The 21,296-nt window shown below is 39.5% G+C and overlaps 1 protein-coding gene across 2 annotated transcripts in view; it reads left to right on the top strand.

Moving 5' to 3' along the window:
* CBLB (Cbl proto-oncogene B) overlaps nt 1–21,296 on the top strand; it is a 95,872-nt gene that overhangs the window by 53,072 nt on the left and 21,504 nt on the right. For both annotated transcript variants that reach the window (XM_066619513.1, XM_066619514.1), the window contains 8 exons: nt 8,044–8,200; nt 9,239–9,360; nt 10,594–10,731; nt 11,467–11,554; nt 12,974–13,105; nt 16,632–16,835; nt 19,105–19,290; nt 20,615–20,983. In XM_066619513.1, the coding sequence (XP_066475610.1) occupies nt 8,044–8,200; nt 9,239–9,360; nt 10,594–10,731; nt 11,467–11,554; nt 12,974–13,105; nt 16,632–16,835; nt 19,105–19,290; nt 20,615–20,983 (1,396 nt within the window). The remainder of the gene's footprint in view (nt 1–8,043; nt 8,201–9,238; nt 9,361–10,593; nt 10,732–11,466; nt 11,555–12,973; nt 13,106–16,631; nt 16,836–19,104; nt 19,291–20,614; nt 20,984–21,296) is intronic.

Genomic DNA, 21,296 nt, shown 5'->3' with positions numbered 1-21,296 from the left:
ATAAAACCGTTAAAGTTAACAGTGTGTGTGTGACAAGAGACACTTGATAACACAAAGCAGCTCTCAAAAAGTAACAGATTTGTGAACAGTCTTCCAACAAAGAGGAAGCTGATGATGATGTTGTGTTAGCTATTTCATTTATTCATATATTTGAGTTATATCCTGCTTTTATCCCTGAAGAGCACCCAAGGTGGGTACTCATTTATATACCTAGATATTTATTGCTATGGCTAATATTCTTATTCTACTATCCTCTTGACATTCTCCCAGCCGTATGGGAGCTACTTTATTAATAAACAGCTCCTGCATGACTGGGGACTATCCATTCAAGTCTTATACAAAATCTGCACCCAAGCAGTGGGGTGAGGGTGACAGCCAAGGGATCAGGTATGCCCACTTGGTTGAGTCTTTTAAATGTCCTTTTCTGGGAGTCTGGCTAAATCAGATTTTATAGAATGTTCATTATGTTTATAAGAATTGATGGTTACCTTTATGATTTACTGCTGCTTAGTCTATGCCCTCTACAACTGTGGTTCCCAAGCTGGAGGGTCATGACCCACCAGACAAACCAGAAGAGGGCCATATCCCCTTAAGGAAGTGGCCCAGAAATAGGTGCACTGCAGTGATTGCAGCAAAGCAGTGCTGATTTTCTACAGGGCCTGTGGGGGGTAAATAACAGTGATTACAAAAGCTGCTAGTTACTGGACAGAGTATTTATGCTTCAGTTTGTGTGAGCCAAATTTAAAGCTTTCAAAAGTAGACTGTTTTATTGTATAAAAACCACTAACTCAGGCAGATGGGCTGTTTGCGTAGGTGTCATAGCTCATTGGAAGCTGTAAGTGCTTTAAATGCAGAAGGTACTGGCTTCAATTTCTGGTGGTGTTGGGTAGGGCAGAGAGTTTCTTCTCTGAAACCTTGCTGAGCTGTTGCTGGTTAGTGTCATCAATACTGAGCTAGATGGCCCGAAGGCCTGATTCCTAAAATATTATTGCAGACATTTCAGCTGAGAAATGGTGGTGCTGGTTGATGGTTTTACACTCTTGTGTATCCCAGTCTGGGAATTTCATGGAAGTAAAAGTGAATACAGATCATCCTTTGTTATTCGCTAGGGTTCTGTTCTGGAATCCTAGTGGATAAAAAAAATCAGTGGATAAAAAATGGAAAAATAGATTAAAAGACCCAGGTTTCTTGCCCTTTCATTGCTCCTAGTGGAATAAGGTCTTGCCACAAGACCCACAGGGGTTTGATTCTGGGACTCCCTGTTGATACCATAAAATGTGTTAAATAAAAGCAGTTTAAAAAACAAGAAAGCATGTTCCTTTACAATTGTGGTTTAAAAATGGTTTTTCTTACTGTTGTACAGACGCAATCAGCAATTTGAAATGCAAGGGACACCCTGCCTTTACCAGGCTCAACTGAAGAATGAAATAATCACTTGCATGAAGGTCTCTTTACAACAGCAAGAAAAGCAGTTTTTTTACCTGATTTTAAAGAGATGCATTTTCCCCCTTCTCCATGGATCAGCATGTACATTCCTTCTCATTTGCAGTGGCCGTTTGTGTTGAGTCAAAACTGTGTATAAAAAAATCACTGTACAACAAGGTTGGACCTGTATATTTGTGTTCCTTTCCACAGTGTTAACTTTCTGGGGGTGGAGCTGGGAGGGGAAGCAATACCGTATTTGCAGCCATGTGGCATAGCTTGTCTTACAGTCAGAATTCACCTCCCACATATAACCTGAATATGAAGTAGGCACAATAGGAATAAATGAGCATATTTCAAAAACACCTTCAGTGCTAAATATATCATGATTTGGATGATTGAACCTTATTTCCTAGAAACATGAACCTGATCACCTGGTGATGATCGTCCCCATCCAGAAATGCTCCTTCTGGTTTTTAAGAAGAAGGCACAAAAGTTCACACAATCATACTTACTGGAGACACTCACAGATAATTCGATCTCACAGATAAGCTGAGGGTAGGTTTTGAGCAAAAAATCATGGAATTTTCTATAACCCTCAGATAAGTCATGGGTTAAATTAGCAGGGTGCCTGACTATAATTTTGTCTAATTTCACCCAAGTTCAATCCTGAAAAATAACCTACCACTAATTGTTACCTAAAAACTGTAAAGTCTCTAATTTGTTTAAAATTTAGTAAAAGATCACAAGATACATTTTTATTCTTTAACTTTTTAAGTTCTCATCTTCACAACCTTTTCGTAAACACTAGCAGGGTTAGTGCACTGTAAACAACATACCAGTAGAACCATTAACCAAATCCTTCTTTAAGGTGCCTGGTGTGCTAAGTCAGAGGCTCTACATGTGGCACACAACATATAACACATAACTGGGAGTGTGCAATTCAGTTCACAGTGGAGAGACAAGCAATAAGGACTGAATGTGAACAAGTGCAGCTGCACCTAGTTGCAATCCTGTTTACTCAGAGTAGACCAGTTGCTTTCTATGAGTATTTTTCTTAAGTAATGGCACACTGAATTGTACCCTGGGACTTTGTTTCAGATGGAAATGAGGATGACATCATGGTATTTTAAAAGCCAAATTTAGAGGTGTGTGAAATTCTTTGAAAATGACTTGCCAGGAACTGTTCTGAGGCAGCGCAAAAATAAAGGGGGGGAGGCAAAGGAGGCATTTTACCATCTTCTCCAAACTGGAAGGGAGATAAAGGGGCTTATGAGAGTTGTAGGCTTTGTGGGGAGTACAGTGCTGCACTTCCATAGCAGTAGCCCTCATACAGACTACAATTCGCATAAGTGCCTTCACTTCTCTTCCTGTCTGAAGAAGATGCTAAAATGGCTGCCTCTGAATACCATAATTACTAGTAAAAATTCTCCTTTCTCCGGTTGCATACGGAGGACCTTCTGAGGCTCAGGATGCCTTCTGAACCAGCTGGAAGGCTGAATACCCCAACTTCTGGTGATGACCCTAGAACTGAGGTATTCAATCTGTGCGTCCTGCCTCCCTAGGGAGGTGGGGCTAGCCGCCAGGGGCATGGTGAGGCTTCTGGGGAGAGAAGTGGCCTTAGCTGTGCTGCTCTGCTCAGCTGCATGTGCTGCCTGCTGACTTGCTGCTTTTCTGCAGCTGTGAACAAGGTGGGTGGGGCAGTGTAAGGCTGGGAGGGCATGTGAAATGTGGTGGGGGGAGGTGGATGGCTGACTGGGCAGTGGCAGATGTGCTGCATCTTATCATCTCAGGGTGATGAGCCTTCTGGCAGGCTTCAGACTGGGGGGGGAAGCGTGACTTAGAGAGAGCAGCACAGCTCTTTCCTCTGCTTGGGAAGGAGGGAGCCCAGCATGCTCTTAGTGGAGGGGGGGTGTCCAAATGCCACAGCCTGCATTCTTCTGTCTTGCCTGGGGGGGAATAGGGGTGGCATCTGCATGTTGGGTTGTATGTGTGTGGGCATGCCTCAGTCTACTTTGGGGTGAGTTGTAATCTTCCTCTGTGTAACTGCAATTCTAGTCACACTTTCCTGAGAGTAAGCCCCATTGACTCAAATGGGACTTACTGCTGAGTGGACCTACATAGGCTTGGGCTCTGTGTCAGCTTAACCATGGATCTTCACCTTTATCTTTTTCTTCCCCCTTCAAAAAAGAAGAAAAAGCCCACTCTTGATAGCATTGTCTCCAAAAATTGATTAAAAATAAAAATACCCATTCCTTTTCAGCCATCCCCCTTTTTCCTTCTGCCTCCTTTTTTTTTTGGGGGGGGGGGGTACTCTGTTGCCTGCTATTGTAAGACAAAGGCACAATCCTAGCTAGGTCTACTCAGAAGTAAGTCTTATTGTATTCAATGGGACTTACTCCCAGGAAAGTGAAGTTAGGATTGCAACCAAACAGCTTCTGGGTCTCAGTTGCATCAGTTTGCAATTAGCAGATGCACACAAAACAAATAAGTCCTGTCTTGTTCACTGGGGCTTACTCTCAGGTAAGTGTGGTTAGGATTGCAGCCTCAGTGCTGTCAGCTGTTTTTTTGTTTCTAGTGTATAATTATAACACCTTCATCCCCATTTTGGGGGTAACTGAGGTGAGGTGTTGTAATGGGGAGCCGTGGCCAATTGCTACAATTGGGAGGGGAGGCATGAGCCGGAAAAGTTCTAGAATGTCTGCCCTGGAAGAAGGTCTCCTGAGGCCTGTGAAGAACACCGTCCAGAGGCGATGGGATCCTAAATCCCATGCCTCCAGAGAGTACAGGTTTGTACAGTCGGATTCATGGATACTGAACCCATGGGTAAGGAAGGCTTGCCTGTACTTTAGAATTTAGTAGATTAAAAATTAGCATCAGTAGATTTGCATCTAGTATCTCTCTAGTATGGGTGACTTCTGATGGGGATGAGGAAAGTATCTGTCACAAAGAGATAATTTTGAAATGGAATTTTGCTTTCAAATTCTGATCTGGGGCTGAAGTTTGATAATGCTTGAAGAATTGAACCTCACTAATGGAGATATTAGTTTAGAAGCTGACCTTTCCAGGTATATTATTGATTTCTGAATGCTGGAGAGAGAGAGAGAGAGTGTGTGCACATTTTTGTAAATCTTCTCTGCCATCAGAAATGGTACATGATATGGTGGATAAATCAATCACAGTTGTTGTTATAAAACTTATTAATTATGTTGAAAACTATAGAACTCAAATACTTATTCAGTTTAATAAATATATTGGATATTAAACTCCAGAGTAAAGTTTTTTTTAAAAACCTGAATAAAAAATGTTTTCAGTGACCAAGTCTTAATCAGTCACAATGATCCTTTTTTTTTTTTTTTAATTCAGAGAGTGTCTAAAATGATCCTGGATAGGTAGAAAAGCCTCCAGAAGTAGTCTGTTGAACCAAAATTATTTTTATCTTGGCTGGTTTAAGCTTCAGGTTATTAGCCCTAATCCAATCAATATGTGTATTTTAACATCTGCTAAGGGTTGGAAATGCCACTCTGTAAAATTAGTTGTAGTTGTCACCTGCCTATTAATAAATCACATTGCTATATATACTAAGTATTTGATCCACTAGTGTGATACCCTGCATGATAATAGTCTTTGAGAAACCCCATCTCCAAAGAGAAAAAGATGTATTTCACTTTAGTTAAATGGTCCACTTTGTCATACAACTGACTGTTTCTCATGCAATGTGATTGATCAAAATTGGACCAACAGTTGCTTTGGATGTCTTATCAGCTGTGGAGAACCAATCATATGCAATTTCTCCATTAACTGTATCTTGCAAACCATCCACAGTGGTTCTGACATTGGATATGAAAGTAAAATACAGGTGCAACCTTTTTATACACTGATTTTTTTGTCTGTGGATTTGTCTTAATGAAAATAGGGGGGGGATTCAAAGTCGAACACACCTTTGCCTAGAGCTGGTATCTTGCTCTGTTTCAAAGCAGCCCAAAACATTGAAAAAAGGCTGTGCTTCACACAGAAGTAGCCCTGGACCCATGGAAGAGGCTCTGGAAGATTGCGCACCTTGCGTAGGAACAGTAAGACTCCTTGGAGCCCCTAAGCCTAAACCATCAAAGAGGCAAGCGCAGCTTTTCTCAAAGTCGAAAATGAGAAGGAAAACCAGGCACCAAATTCCCCCCTCCTTCAGACTGAGATGCTGAAGGCTCTCTGTGCTCCAACCTACACAAGCAAAACAGCCCAGCAAGCAAGTCTTCCGAGCAATCCCAAGCATGAGATTTAGGATACAACCCTATCCACACTTTCCTGGGAGTAAGCCCCATTGACTAGAATGGGACTTACTTCAGAGTAGACATGCAGAGTCTTGGAATCCGAGGTTCCAATCCTCTCCACACTTTCCTGGGGTAAGCCCCATTGACTAGAATGGGGCTCACTTTTGAGTAGGAAGGCATAGGGCTGAGCTCTCAGGCTAAAATCCTCTCCATGCTTTCCTGGGAACAAGCCCCATTGACTACAATGGAACTTACTTCTAAATAGAATGCATAAGTCTGGACTCTTAAAAGCTCAGCATCCCGCCTGCAAAGCAAGCGGGGACAGCTGGCAACAAGGGAGGACTGAGTACGGAAGCAGAATGTGGTGAGGGGGGGAGAACTGCTGCCTTACTTCCATCCCCAGGTGTCAGGCTGTAGCGCTATTTGCTTAACTGTACACAATTTGTGTAACTATGCAGTTTGTGTAAAATCACATGTTTCTGGTTGATTTGGCACAATGCAGATTTTCCCAATAGCGGAAGTTCAGGAAGCGAAACCCCACGCACATAAAGGTTCCACCTGTAATGCTTTAGTTGTGTGATGTTCCTTAATGACTTCCATTTTTAGCCAGTTTGTCTGACTTCTGTCAAGTGTATGTTTGGAATAATTATGCAAGAGAATTTCCTGAGGTACAGATGTTGGATAATATTCCACAAAATAGTAGCCTGCTGTTAGCCAGTATTGCACCAATCTGAAACTTCTAGGTATGGAGTGTATCAGAAATGTATCTGAAGAGTTTTTCATCATGTCAGGTAACTTGCATATTTTAGATGCATCTAATTCAGATGAATATGGCACATGAATGCAGTAGTTATAATTGGTCTATTATAGGTTCATTTTACAAAAGTCATGTCACCACTGACTTGTATCAACAAACACTTATTAGTAAAATTAGTAAATGCAGGTATGAAGGGACTTCCCTGTTTTTAATCTGATTTCATTAAAATGTTACTGGTAGCTGTTTAGGTGGATTTTTCAGAATCAGATATAATAAGTGATTTATGTATGTAGTTGTCATATAGTGATTATAATTCCCTGTCCTTGCTAGATAGTATCATATATAATAATCAGTGGATCAAAACTACACAAAATGTCTGTGGGCTAAACTGTCAGGATAGGACTCTCTCTCCCCTCCCCCAGTATTCTTTATTGCCGACACTAGAAATGTGGAGTATGTGACACAATTATTTAACATTGTATATTTAACATTATATATTAAAAGTTAAGGAAACTGGATGTTTTCAATTGCATATAAGAACAGAAGCTCAATTAAATACGTTGTAGAAATAAATTGTGAGGCTTCTCTTTCAGTTATTGTATCAGAAGCAACTTGATAAACAGCAGATGCAAGTAGATTTGAGGAATTCTTCAGTCAATTGGAATGTATTGTATTGGCAATTGCTTTCCATTCTTGGAGTTTTGTATACTGCTTTACTTCAGGGAGGTTTCTGGAAAACTTTGTGTTTGTTTAAAGGATTTCAACTTTCTTGTGAGGGGACCTTGAAGATGAATCAGAACAAAAGCAGAAAGCTTTATCCACCAATTTCATTAGCTTGAAAACAAATGTACAGGTGGAGCCTCGATATCTTTGGGGATCCATTCTCAGATACTGAGAACTGTTTGGATACTGAAAACTTTGGATAAGCAAATCTGGGCTCTTAAATCCTGCAGAGGCCGTGTGCACCTGCCTGCAGGCTTCAGAATGGTAGAATGGGAAACCAGAAGTGATGTTTTTTTACTTGGAACAGCCATTCTGAAGCCCGCAAAAGCTTCAGACAGGTGTGTAGTAATTATGCATAAGCGCTGGCCTTTGAAATGCTTTAGCATATTTGGCAACATAGCAGACACATCAGCTATGTACGCAAAGCACACTTTGCTGGCCTTGGTAATATGCTGAGTCCGGCTCTCTTCCGGCTCTCTTCCCCAGCATATCTACATTTGAATCCTTGTCTGTGTCTCATTCATTGCTCTGACTCCTTGCTACTTCAGCTCCTTTTCCCAATGTCCCTTCAGTGAGCCTGCTTTCTGCACTCCCTCAAGCAACAAGGCCTAAGCCTTGGATGCTTCCCATAGCAGCTTAAAACTGCCACACAGGTGCACACGGCCTCTGCAGGCTTCAGAAAGCCCTCCAGAGGTGACCAGAGCACAGTTCCAGTCACCTTCAGATTGGGCCAAGTCTGACTCAACATGGGTCCAGGAGCCCTTCGTTGAGCCAGCTCTGCGGAAAGAAAATCCTTGAATATCAAGGCCCACCTGTATGCTTGATCTAGAAACTCTTTTGGAAAATAACTTTTGTGTTAATTTGCTCTTTCCACAGAACCATCGTGCCTTGGAAGGTGTTCCGGCAGTGTCTCCATGAGGTACATCAGATTAGCTCGGGTTTGGAAGCAATGGCTTTGAAATCAACCATTGATTTAACTTGCAATGACTACATTTCAATTTTTGAATTTGATATCTTCACAAGATTATTTCAGGTAAACAAATATATTTGGATTACCGTATTATCAAATGTCTTTCTGTGACAAAAGTAAATCTACAGAATGTTCAATAGTGGTCCAAAGAGGGCAAGATATATCTGTTTTGAATATTAGTCATTGAGATTGTGTCTGTTTTAACATCAGAGTATTATGTGTTTAAGTTAATAGTCACATTAAACTCTTCATCAAATTTTGTTTGGAGGCACCTTCAGCAGAAGAGAATTTCAAGATAAATTGGGAATAGGAACTGAAACTTGGTTTAGTATAAGTAATAATTTTGGTTTTGCATGAACATTGTTTACTATTTTGAGTCTAGATATTCCTATTTTATCTTCTAATATGCAAAATAAATATAATAGCAAGTGGTAAAGAAGAGAAATTCTGCTCTGTCCCAGCATGGTTCTTCAACAGTGACATATTAAGTATCTTAGTATGAGACTTTTATTCCTAATAGATACTATCATTGCCGTGTTTGTTGTTCAAGCATGACTGCTTTGATGAATTTCATCAATTACAGCACACTTGATATTAACAGATTTGCTAAAAGGAACAAGAAAGTAATTAAAAAATTGATTTTAAAAATTGGTAAGTTAATCTTAGAAGGAACTTTAGTTTGCAGTCTGTTGGCTTCTTCACCTGCTGAACATTTTGGCCTGAGTTTTCACTTCCCCCTTTCTCTCTTTACTATCCCCTTTCTCATATTATATTTCAATGTTTTCTGTCAGATACTGAGGGCGGGGACCTGACCTTTACTTAATTTACCCATGTGCACTGATGCCGCTCCATAAATAAATTATTACAGATATGCACAGTCTTGAAACCCTGTCTTGTCAGTCTCTGAACTGAGTCTTGAACTGGGAAGACTTGGGTCCAAATTCACACTAGTGAAGCTTACTAGGTGACTTTGGGCTTATCGTGTCTCCTTCCAACCTATCTCATAAGGAAGAAGTGACATGTGTGCTACCTGAAGTTCCATGGAGATAAGATGGGATTAAAATGTAATTAATATGTATGTGCTTTTCATTTTGCATTTAGCCTTGGGGTTCAATATTAAGGAACTGGAACTTCTTAGCTGTGACACATCCAGGATATATGGCATTTCTGACCTACGATGAAGTTAAGGCACGATTACAGAAATACAGTACTAAACCAGGGAGGTAATATACTCCAGTTAATTCTTCATTGGAAACAGGCCATCTGACCTCAGTGTTCAGTCATTTCTTTCTACTCTCGTAATGTGATATGTGGCCAATGTTATCTTGGTATGTTTTGCAAATTTCTCAGCCATGTTGAAGAAACTGCAACCCTGGTGTTTTTTGCTCAGTTGCTATATTGTCCCCTGTTCTTTTTTTTACAGGGCACCTTTTTTGATAACTTTCTTTTGTGTGGTGCAGTGCATCTCCAGATTCTCTTGTGCTGTTTTAGGATATGACCAGGTTGTCTGCAGTCAATTTGGGTGACCTCCAAACTAGCAGTTCTGTGAACAGAAGCACCTTCTGGGAGTGAGAAACACTTGTGTTCATAGAGCGCACTTTTGTTCAATGAAGTGTCGCTCTGCATACCATCCCTTCTCTTTAAAACCTTGGTAAAGGTGATATTTTGAGACAAACACTCTTAATTCTGTCTACAAAAACTATACTTTTTTGTGGGCCCATATAACTTATAAGTGACAGGGTTTCTGTTTTGTTTCTGAAAATTCTTAATAAACATTGTTTACATGGCTTGCATTATATATTAGATACAGACGATTCACAACCCAATCTTAACCTGTGCTGACACAGCTGGGGCACATTGCTTACGCTGTATCCAGCGCAGATTAGGAAGAGGCTGGAGGTTACTTTGCAGTAAGGAGACATTTTCCCCCTTACACCAGTTAATATCGCAGCCTGCCCAATGGAGCTTTTCTGATCTGCAGCAGCGATATTGCTGGTGCAAATCCAGGAAGCCCTGTGTAATGCCAGCAGACCCAGAAAGGGGTTAGGATATGGCAGAGGCCTTCTCTGCTGATCCTGCCCCTGAGCCTGTTTCATCTCCATTCCGCCCTATGCAATTCACCCCCCCTCCACCTTCAGAATGTCCTCCCAGCCCTACTTTACTCGCCTCTGCCGGTGGCCAGGAGCTTCGATTTAGCACCAGAGGGCCTATGCAGGCCTTCCTGCCCATGCTGCTGGTTTGAGTAGTCGCAAATGTGCTTTATGGAATGTTTGCAAAATGCTGGGTCAGGGTAGTGACCACTGCACTAGCAGAGCCAATGCTTAGGATTGCACTGTCATTTTACCTAGGCCAGAAAATGTGGGGAGTTCAGTTTGGACTTCGGTCTGTATATGGTCCTGTAATAATTCCATCTCCTCTACCTTAGTCAAGTGTAGTTGTGTCCCTTTATCTTACAGCTACATTTTCAGATTAAGTTGCACCCGACTGGGGCAGTGGGCTATTGGATATGTCACTGGCGATGGAAATATTTTGCAGACCATACCTCACAATAAGCCTTTATTTCAAGCTTTGATTGATGGCAGTCGGGAAGGATTGTAAGTATGAATACTTGCTACTTATGATTGTGACTTTACTGTGAAATAAGAAGTGGTGAAGAGAATTGCTGATCTTAGATGGTTGTGATAATAAAATGGAAAAAGAGCTAGAAAGTGGGGTTTATCTGGGTAAAAAAGAGAGCAAATATGGAAAAACCATATGAATGTGACTCTTGCAGTGAGTCAGTGATATCAGATATAAAGAGCTAAAATAGGCTGTTGGATATGCCTGCTGAGACTGAGGCACAGAAGTCTTATCAAGTATGATTATTAGTGGATATATTTGTTATAGAGCTAGTGTGGTGCATAATTTGTGTTGTCTAATTCTTCATAAGAACATAAGAACAGCCCCACTGGATCAGGCCATAGGCCCATCTAGTCCAGCTTCCTGTATCTCACAGCGGCCCACCAAATACCAAATGCCCCAGGGAGCACACCAGATAACAAGAGACCTCGTCCTGGTGCTCTCCCCTACATCTGGCATTCTGACTTAACCCATTCCTAAAATCAGGAGGTTGCGCATACACATATAAGAACATAAGAACACTTCATAGTCCAGTGCATCAGTTTGTCCTCAGATTTAACTAAAAAGTCACATGTAAGTTTATTGTCAGAAGGTGTAAGGCTCTTGAGCATATCTTTACTGTCACTGCTACCGTGTACATTGAAATGTTATCTATTTGCTTAGTGCTAAGTTTTGCAGAATAAAATGGCAAACATTTATTTACAATCCAGCTACCTGTACCCGGATGGACGAAGTTATAATCCTGATTTGACAGGACTATGTGAACCCACACCACATGATCATATAAAAGTTACGCAGGTATGTTGGATATTATTGGTTCGTTTGGATGAAACATATTAATTGATAAATAATAAATTGCATTTTTAAAATTTAAATTTTCAATAAGATATTTGTTAAACCCACCTGCTGTTTAAAGGTGATCACTAATAAAAGAGGGAGTGGGTCAAGCAAGAAGAGATCTGTAGATGGACACTCTGAAAAGGTTTAAGAACCACACCAAATGTGTTAATGCCTTCACCAGTCTCAAATTAGCTAGATTATTTAGAAGTTTATTTTAAACTGCCAGAATTGAATTGCTTGATAATCATTTGTTGTTACCTTCATGAAAAGTGATTTGCATGTTGGTTGTGAACTCAGGAAGTAATGTAAACTTTAAAGCTTAAATGTTTTTGTAGACTGGAGGAAATTAGTTCAGCTCAGTGACAGCAGAATCCTAAGCAGGTTTACTGTATTCAGTGGGACTTACTTTTAGGAAAGTGTGCATAGATATCCAAGGCTGCGGTCTTGTGGGAATTTCTGGAATACTCCTGCAAGTTGGGGTGATTTTCTAGAATGAGATGACTAGAAGAAGAAATATTAAGCAGAACTTTGTATGTGGTCCTCTTCATACTCCAGTTATTGGTGATTTGGGCATCTGAATGAAGGTGCCTTATTCATTCTGTGCTGCTTTTAAGGAACTTCTGATTCCTCAGCTGTTATGCATTCCAGAAATAACTCATGCCTGTGTTGTATTTTTTTTTAAAAGCAGCCCACCTACTTGGTTTGAATATGGAGTACAAAGTATATATGTTTTAAATATTGATATAATTAGTGAATTTTAAAAAGAAATGCAACTTGAACATCGAATAGGGAGATTGCAAGCAGTTCTGTAATTGCTCCTTGAAATCTGACATGCTAGTTATTTAGGTACTTACTGCTTTTACTGACCTTTATGGAAGAATTGGCATTTAGAAATATGCACTGGGAAATATAATCTTCCAGAAGAAAACACATACTGACTTCTTAAACATCTGTAATTTGTAGTTTATGCTCCATTTAAAAAAAAAACAAAAAACCTCACACACATAACCTGAGACAATTTGGAAGAATGTTAAACAACGAAGACTTGAGTAAAGCAGATATTATTTCATGGGAAAAATTTAAAAGTATGATAAGCCAGTTTGAAGATACTTCAAATAGTGCAGCTGTAGTTGAAAATGGAAGTTACCTTCTTGGAGAAGCTGAATCTTTGCTTAGCAATAGCAAATTGAAAAGTTTAATTTGAAAGTGCACTTTTTTTGTTTTGAGGTATAATTTCTAGCATACTGCATATAGCATTTTAATAGCATACCATATTGGTTAAACAGGGCAAATCAAGTTCTAAGGTAGTTCTTAAATAGATGTAGCACTAACCCTTTATCCTGTGGAGGCATTTAACTACAATTGTATGTTTTTCAGGAACAATATGAATTGTATTGTGAAATGGGTTCTACATTCCAGCTTTGTAAAATTTGTGCAGAGAATGACAAAGATGTGAAAATTGAGCCTTGTGGACATCTGATGTGCACATCTTGCCTTACTGCATGGCAGGTAGGTAATATGTTTTGTCTTTTTTTCTGTAGTTGTCAAATGAAATTCAAAGTCAAGTAGTCTATTTAATCCATGAGATTTAAATTTAGATTATTTTCTTACCTGTTTTATTCTATTCTTATTTATATTTTTTTAGTAGTGTTAGCAGCAGTGAATCTAAGAATGTAAATTTTTTTTTACAGTTAATACTTTTGTCTCCATCTTGGCATAATATTTCACATTATTATGATGTTGGGAAAGATCATAACTAAGTGGTGGAGCACATGCTTTGCATACATGAAGTCACAGGTTCAGGTTCTAGCACCTCCCAGGTAAAGGTTATGTAGGTAAATACATGATTGAATGATTAATCCAGAGATTTTTAGAATCAGATTCCTATAGCTAGTTCTAACAAGACTATCAGTAAGAAAGTGGTGAATATTGTAAGGAATATATTTCTAGCTTGAATATAGTTTGCTTTTGCTGTGAATTGAGACAAGCGTGAATAATACTGTCATGCATTGAATTGAACTCCAAAACTGCTTCAGAGAGTGTTTTTCAGTGAACCAATCCTGAATTCAAATCTAAAAATCTCTTGACTGCCTGAAATCAGACATGAACCCATAATGCAAAAAAAAAAAACTGGTTCAAAAATAAACAAATACAGCTTGAGCTGTATTTGAGTAGTCTGGGGACATAATATTTAAAAAGGAAGGCTGTAGGATTGAAGGAAATGAAGCTCAATTTGCAAGTTTGTGTGTGGTGGGTGTTATGTTGGTTACTTTACCTGAAACTTCATTGGCCTTAAAGATTCTCCTCTGGTGTTTAATTGAAGAAACTTTCCTCCCTGAAAAGAATCAAAAGTGATAAATATATGCAGGCATCCCCCAATATCCAGTTCCCCATGCTCCCCCCCCCATTACCTTTGTTTATAATCACTTGAAGGAATCGTGTACTTGCTTTAACCAGTTGGGGATCCAGTTCCTTGTGTCCCCCCGCACCCATTAACTTTGTTTATAGTCATACGAAGGAATCATGAACTTGTTTTAACCAGACACCATAAGCAGAAAACTTGTAGTAAATCAAGCAGGCAGGCAACTTGTGCAAGAGGGGACAGCGAACATTAACAGGAAGCATGTTCACTAAGTTATTCCCTCTAGCTGCAGCTTGCCTGCCTGCTTGTCTTGCTATAAGCTTTCTGCTTATAGTGTCTGGTTAAAGCAAGTACATGATTCCTTCACATGACTATAAACAACATCAACATAATGGGTGCAGGGGGGCGTGAAGATAGTGTCCAGTGCATTCCTGTGTCTGTGCTGGGGCCAGGGTCGCATCTCTAGCAGACATAGGGAGACACCTATACTATTTTTTGGCTAAAAAAAATAGCTAAAAGTTCACAAAATGATTTGTTCCTTTTCATATGTGAATAAAGGTAAGTAGGAGTGTGAGGTAGGAGTGTGAGGTAGGGGTGTGTGTGTGTGTGTGTGTGTGTGTGTGTGTGTGTGTGTGTGAGAGAGAGAGAGAGAGAGAGAGAGAGAGAGAGAGAGAGAGCCATTGTAAATAAACTATGAAAAAGAGTGCAAACATTGGACCCTGATGGCGTTGCTTGCTGATGCTGTCCCTGCATACAGTAAAGCTCCATACCAGAATAGATGTGATGGAACCTCTCCCCACTTCCCTGCTTTCAGGACAGTCCACCTCATATTTTGATTCTTCCCCTTTCCACCAGGACAATACGACATTTCACACAAAAATGAATTGTTAGAGTTTTATTTTATTGCTAGAAATTGAACACATTTTGTTACTTTTATGTATATTATCCTGATGCTTCTACTTAACAGGAATCTTTCTGTTGACATCCATGGATAGTGTGTGTCTCCCATTTAGTAATTCAGACTTTTCCCCTTATTAATAAAAAATAACCAAAGTACTTAATCATTTATCTAAGTATTTTAGCAATCAGTCAAATAGGAACTATTCTAAGGAAGCTGAGCAAACAGGCTTATTAAATTGAGATTGGATATATTTGCTTTAGACTTCCAGGGTGGATGCTCTCTTCTAAATTTCACCCACTGTGATATAATTTGGAACAAATTTTAAATTGTTTACAGTACTGTATCCTTTTGATTATTTTCTGCTATTGGAAGTATTAAGTATCTGTAGAAGGCTACAGAAATGGTAGATTTTGAATGAAAATGCCCCGTCCTCTTTCACATGTAGGGATTGTAATGTCTCTCATCTTCTGTAATAGATATAGCAATTATAAAAACAAGCACTTTGGTCTAAGCACAGATTTGTTCCGTTTTATCTCTAAAGTAGTTAGTGTTGCTTCTGGGCATCAATCTAACAATCTGATCCTAACAAAAATATTTAATTTCCAGGTATAGTGCAATTCTTAACCATCTAACACTAATGAAAAATGAAGTGTTGGCCTTTTTCCCCCATGTTCAGCCACATTTCCTATTTAATCAAACTTCAGTGCAAATTTAACTTCAGTATAATTAATGAGTTGATGAAGGCAGCGCACTAAAGCAATGTCACTTGTTAAAGACTTGCCAGTGGTTAGTGTTTAATTGCTGTCATAATGGCTCATTAGACATGCCTATGATGAGATTGCCAGTGCTTTTTTTAGAACAGTGAAACATTTGTATTAAATAACTTATTTCAGATCTACATTTGAATACAGTGTACATTATTCTGTTCATTGTGTTTGTAAGGTTAATTTGTTCTGCACTGACTTTGGATGGAGAGGCTAACTCTAAACAAAAGCTATAAAGAATTCTTTTTAAAAACATTCTTTTTAAAAATATTTCAACATTTCTGTCCTACACATTTATAAGGATATTAAAGGTGGAAAACACGATGAGGAACTGAAGTACTATTTTTGAGTATACATTTCCTCCCTCTGTCTTTTTGTACTGCTGCTGTGCGTGTTTGCACAAGCAGCCTTTTCCTTGTTTAAATCTACTGCTCCTAGACACCTGTGACAACCTGGTTCTGATCTAAAGTGCATTCATAAGTTGTCAGTCAGTTTGCACATTCAATTTTAAGAGTGCATCTGTTGCTCATCAAGTTTCTGTTTGTGTACCTTTTTGCATTGGTACGCGTATGACTTTTTGAAATTAGATTTGTATTTCTGTAATTGTTTAGAGGTATTAGGGAAAATACTGTACATAGAGATAAAAAGTTCTTGACCTATTTTCTTAAAATTACACAACAAAGAAGGTTCCCTTTAATGTATTTCTTCACAGTGGTTGGAGACATCAGTGAGAACTGTTAGATCAGATGTATATCTGAACTAACTAAGAAAGATAAATCTTGGCGGCAGATTGGTTATAATTTTTATAATGTAGATATTCAGCTGGATTTGTGTAGACTTTGATATATAAACAAGAATATTTTTTCAACAAAATTCAGGAAAGTCTGTGCAATGCCCAAAGATTGCAAAGTCCTGTCAAAGTTCTTTTCACCTGGTTTTTTATAGCTGAATACGCCCATAGATAAATATATAGGTCATGTGTATAAAGTATTTGTTTCACACATACAGGAGTCTGATGGACAGGGATGTCCTTTCTGCCGCTGTGAAATCAAAGGGACTGAGCCCATAATTGTGGACCCCTTTGACCCCAGGGATGAGAATACCAGGTGCTGTAGCATTTTGGATAGCTTTGGTATACCCATGCTTGATTTGGATGATGACGACGACAGAGAAGAATCCTTAATGATGAATCGATTGGCTTCTGTGAGAAAGGTACATGCGTGCTTGTGTGTATTTTTTCAAATATAAAATGTTTTGTATTTAAAAGTGTGCAAAAGTGAGAGTAGTCAATTATTGGCTTCTTATTTTAAATGTTAATATGTAAGCAGTACATTTTTGCAGACTGAAGTAAAGTTCTAGGTAAGGCTGTTAGCTGAAATAATTGTGGACCCACTGATTATAACACATCTGTTTTGGTCTCCTGAGCTTTTTCAATCCTATTTTCAGTCTTTCATGAAACAATAAGAGAGCCTTGATGGATCAAACCATGGGGTCCATTTAGTAGCACAACATCCTGTTTCCTGCAGTTCTGAGGCAAATGCTTTTGGGAATCCCACAAAGGGCACAGAATCCACATCTTCCCTGTTTTCCACCTACCAACTGGGACCCAGATGCATAAAACTGCATTTAAAACGGAAGCTTTTTTATTTAGCTATAATACTAATGTGTTTTGATATTCTCAGACAGTGGTTCCCAAACGTCTACAGGGAAGTTTAGAACCAAGTAAGTTGTGGGGAAGGAGCGAAGGCAGCGACATGATCACCAGGATCGCACCACTGCTAGGGACGAAAGGATGTTTTGAACTTATCCCTGGTAGCACTGGCCTCCTGGGGGTGTGTGTGCAGGGAGCCCATGGATATCTCTGCAGGCATGTGGACATTTTCTAAGTGGCTCCCACAAAGTTGCCTCATATTTTGAAAAACATTTAGATAATCACAAAGTGCTGCAGCAGTTTACAGGATCTTTTGTTTGTTTGCTCTGCTACTCCTTACACAACATGCCCCCAAGTTTCTAATGCTGCAAAGGGCACACTCATGTTGGCCACAGCTACTCTGCTTAATTTGCTCTGGTTGGAAAATGGGGAGAAAGGTGGAAAAAAAAATGAACAGGAGAGTCAGCCAATAGGGCAGATGATAGTGAGCTGCATTTCACTAACTGGCAGATTACTCACTTACCCAAGAAGGGCGGTATTGGTGGAATGCTGAGGAAGTGAGGGGCGGGTTGTAGAAGATAGCAGGGGATGGGTGGGGCAGCATAGAGATGGCCAATGAGATCAGCAAAGCCCAGGTGGCTCAGCCAGGCAGAGATCCCATCTTCAGGAAAATCATTCTCAAAGAGATCCCATCTAAGGTGTCTTTGAGAATGAGAAGGTGGGCAGGTAGAGGGGAGCTGGGTTATGCAGAAGGGCAATGCACATTATATGGACTTTGGAACAAGACCGGGGCTGAACTAAAGGTCCATGCAGGCCTCCTTAGCAGTCAGCCAGCTGTCTTTGGAAAGTCCAAATAGGTAACAGCATTCCCGTGTTTCTTGCTTTGTACCTTCTGCTACTCAGAGAGATACTGGCCTTGAACTTGAAGGCCCTATTTAGATATGGTAATAGCTAAACGCAGTGTTAAGTTGGAGTGGCATGTTCAAGATTCTCTAAATAAAAAAGTGGCATATATACCATGTCATGGGTTGGCCGCCCTCCTGTACTGTGGTATCCTTCTGGGTCAGTTGGCCGAATTGGGTCTTGGGGGCACTGGTTTGCAATGGTTCCACTTCTTCTTGGTCGATAGGACCCAGATGTATCCCATGTAGAATTTCTGGCCTCTGGAGTCTTCATCAGATAAGGGAGCATTAGTTCTCCAGTGGAGGAAGGGTGCATTCCTTAGTATGGGTTTGCCCTTGTGTTGCTAGGCAGGGTATAATCAAGTCACATGACCTCCTCCACACAGAGGGCTCTCATTTCCCAGTTCGGCCTTGCCTCACTGGCAAGAGGTCGCAAGTCACTCTGCTCCCTCGTTTGAGGGTCTGTTTCACTCTTCTTTTTTCACTGAAGTGAAAACACAGGCTCTACCCTCTAGACCAGACCTCCTGCCCATTAAGTGTCATTAAGTGAACATTCAGTTCAATCTATTGCCTTTGTTGTGTAAATAGACACCCCCTGCAAGACACTAGCCGGCTGCACTGGCTACTGGAGATAGATTGCCTCTTATTTGCATTATGTGCCTTTCTGTTGGGTAAACAGACACTCTGCTGCAGGCTATGGGAGATAGGATTGCCTCATTAAGAGCATCTTGTGCTTTGACCACCATCGTATATGCAGTCATCATTAAGTGAACCATTAGGTGGCACATACCTGTAGTTGTATAGCTAAATGTATTCCTACAAATCAAAATAAAATAACAGGTAAGTACATTAAATGTTAAAACTCTTACCTCTGCACCACACTGGCACATTCTCTTATGAATGTTAATAATTTGTTTCCATTTTGTAGTGTAATGAGAGGCAGAATTCACCTGTGACTTCCCCAGGGGCCTCTCCACTTGCCCAAAGAAGAAAACCACTTCCTGATCCCCTACAAATGCCCCATATTACCCTTCCACCAGTGCCTCCTCGACTAGATCTCATTCAGAAGGTGGTGGCTCGATCTCCTTGTGCCAGCCCAACTAACTCACCAAAGGTAAGTCCTATTTGGGCATTTTGTTTAGAATTTAGACTTGTAACACTACCTCTAAGAAAATAGGTGCCAAAGAAAGCTATGCCAAAGCGGAAGTTACTATTTTAATCCTGATTCTCAAGAATAAATGGCAAGTAAAAATACTTTCAAATTGCATATAAATTCTGTGGCATTTACAAATTGTGGTTTATTCTAATTTCTCAGTGGTACAGTAGGTAAAAATTATGCAAATATAATTCTATTCAGGTGAGAGATTGAAAATCCAGACTCTGCCTTAGAGTTAAAACAAAAACCATAGATACAGTTCATTCTTATAGAAAATTGCTAACGTTCTTTAAGATGGGAAAATGCTGTTTTAGAAAACCATGCATACTGGAAAGCCAAAAGAATAACCAACATGAAATACTGTGGTCAAGCACAAGCATTCCTGCTGATACAAGGAGGGTTATTGGTACACCAAATAAAATTATGTTTTTAATTGAACATTGAAGACCTGCTTTGAGAAGTCTGTGTCCAGAGATGATGCACAATTTATCAGCACTTCAGACTTGATAATTCTGGTTACAAATTAAATTTCATTCTAGTTGCATAATATTTAAACAACTGAAGTACATAAGATGCTGCTTCATTTTTATAATAAATTTAATTAACTGTCATTTAAACCGGTGCTGAAGGGTCTGTGTTGCTGATCTTAACAGCAAGTAAAGACATTAATTAGAGCTGATAAGCATGAAGCAGTATATTGGGAATCAGAAATGCTGCTGCTGCTTTTAAGTTCATAGTGAAATATTTATGCCTATATTAAAATAAAAACATTTTATGTAAATAAAATTTTAGCTTTGAATTCCTTATTCTCCAGTACTGCTCATGTTATTTTTTTGCAAAAGTGTGAGTGTATATATAAGAGAAAGAGAGAGAGAGAGAGAGAGAGAGAGAGAGAGAGAGTGTGTGTGTGTGTGTGTGAACAGCGAGTGTATATATATGCAAAGAAAATTTATCTGAGGTATAAAAGTCACTTGAAAAATGTTGGTTTTCTATCAGTAGGTTTGGATTCAGAGCATCCCTTTTCTCACAAATGGAAGAGATCTTTTTTCTTTCTTACCTCACAGTCATTAATTATCATTGCATTGCCATTTCTAATAATAGGAATTAGGTTATTCCTGAGGTGAAAGCTATTCCAAAAAGCATTGCTACTGGATAATCTTTTCTCAGTATTGCCAAGCCTAGTACCTTGAGAAAACCTGCCTTATTCTTCTGAGAATAATCATATGAATAATGTATGTTTATCTGTGATATGTGTTATGATATGGTTATCTTTTGTTTGTAGTCCTCTCCATGTATGGCAAGAAAGCAAGACAAACCACTTCCTGCACCACCGCCACCTGTACGAGATCCACCTCCACCTCCACCGGAAAGACCACCACCTATTCCACCTGATAATAGATTAAGTAGACACTTGCATCCACCTGAGAGTGTGCCTTCCAGAGATCAGCCTATGCCACTTGAAGCCTGGTGTCCCAGAGATGTGTGTGGGACAAATCAGATAATAGGATGTCGAATAGTAGGAGGTGATGGTTCTCCTAAACCTGGACTTACTGCAAGTTCAAATATGAATGGAAGGCACTGTCGAATGGGTTCTGATCCAGGACTTCTGCGGAAGCACAGATGTCATGATTTGCCTTCAGAAAGTGCCAAGGTAAAGACTCTTACGTTGTAATCATGAAGCTTAATTATATATAGCAGTCTGGCTCAGTTTCTCGTCACATAATTTACCATTTTATTCTTTCTCCCTTTGCCTGCCGTTGACACTTTAATAATGGAAGTATTGTAAATAATCATACAATTGCTTAATATTCCAAGGCAAATTGTAACCAACTATAATACTACTATAACATAACACTTGTGAAAATAGCTAAAAAGAGAAGCTGTTGTAGATGTATTGTGCTTAAAGCAATTTATTCTTATTGTAGCTTGCTGTTGATAATAGCTCTAGAGAACTTATAGTATAA

The sequence above is a fragment of the Tiliqua scincoides genome, chromosome 3 (genome assembly GCF_035046505.1).
Source record: "Tiliqua scincoides isolate rTilSci1 chromosome 3, rTilSci1.hap2, whole genome shotgun sequence".
NCBI classification, from domain to species: Eukaryota; Metazoa; Chordata; class Lepidosauria; order Squamata; family Scincidae; genus Tiliqua; species Tiliqua scincoides.
Note: the sequence above shows the minus strand (reverse complement) of the source record. Positions and strands in the feature narration are given on the sequence as shown.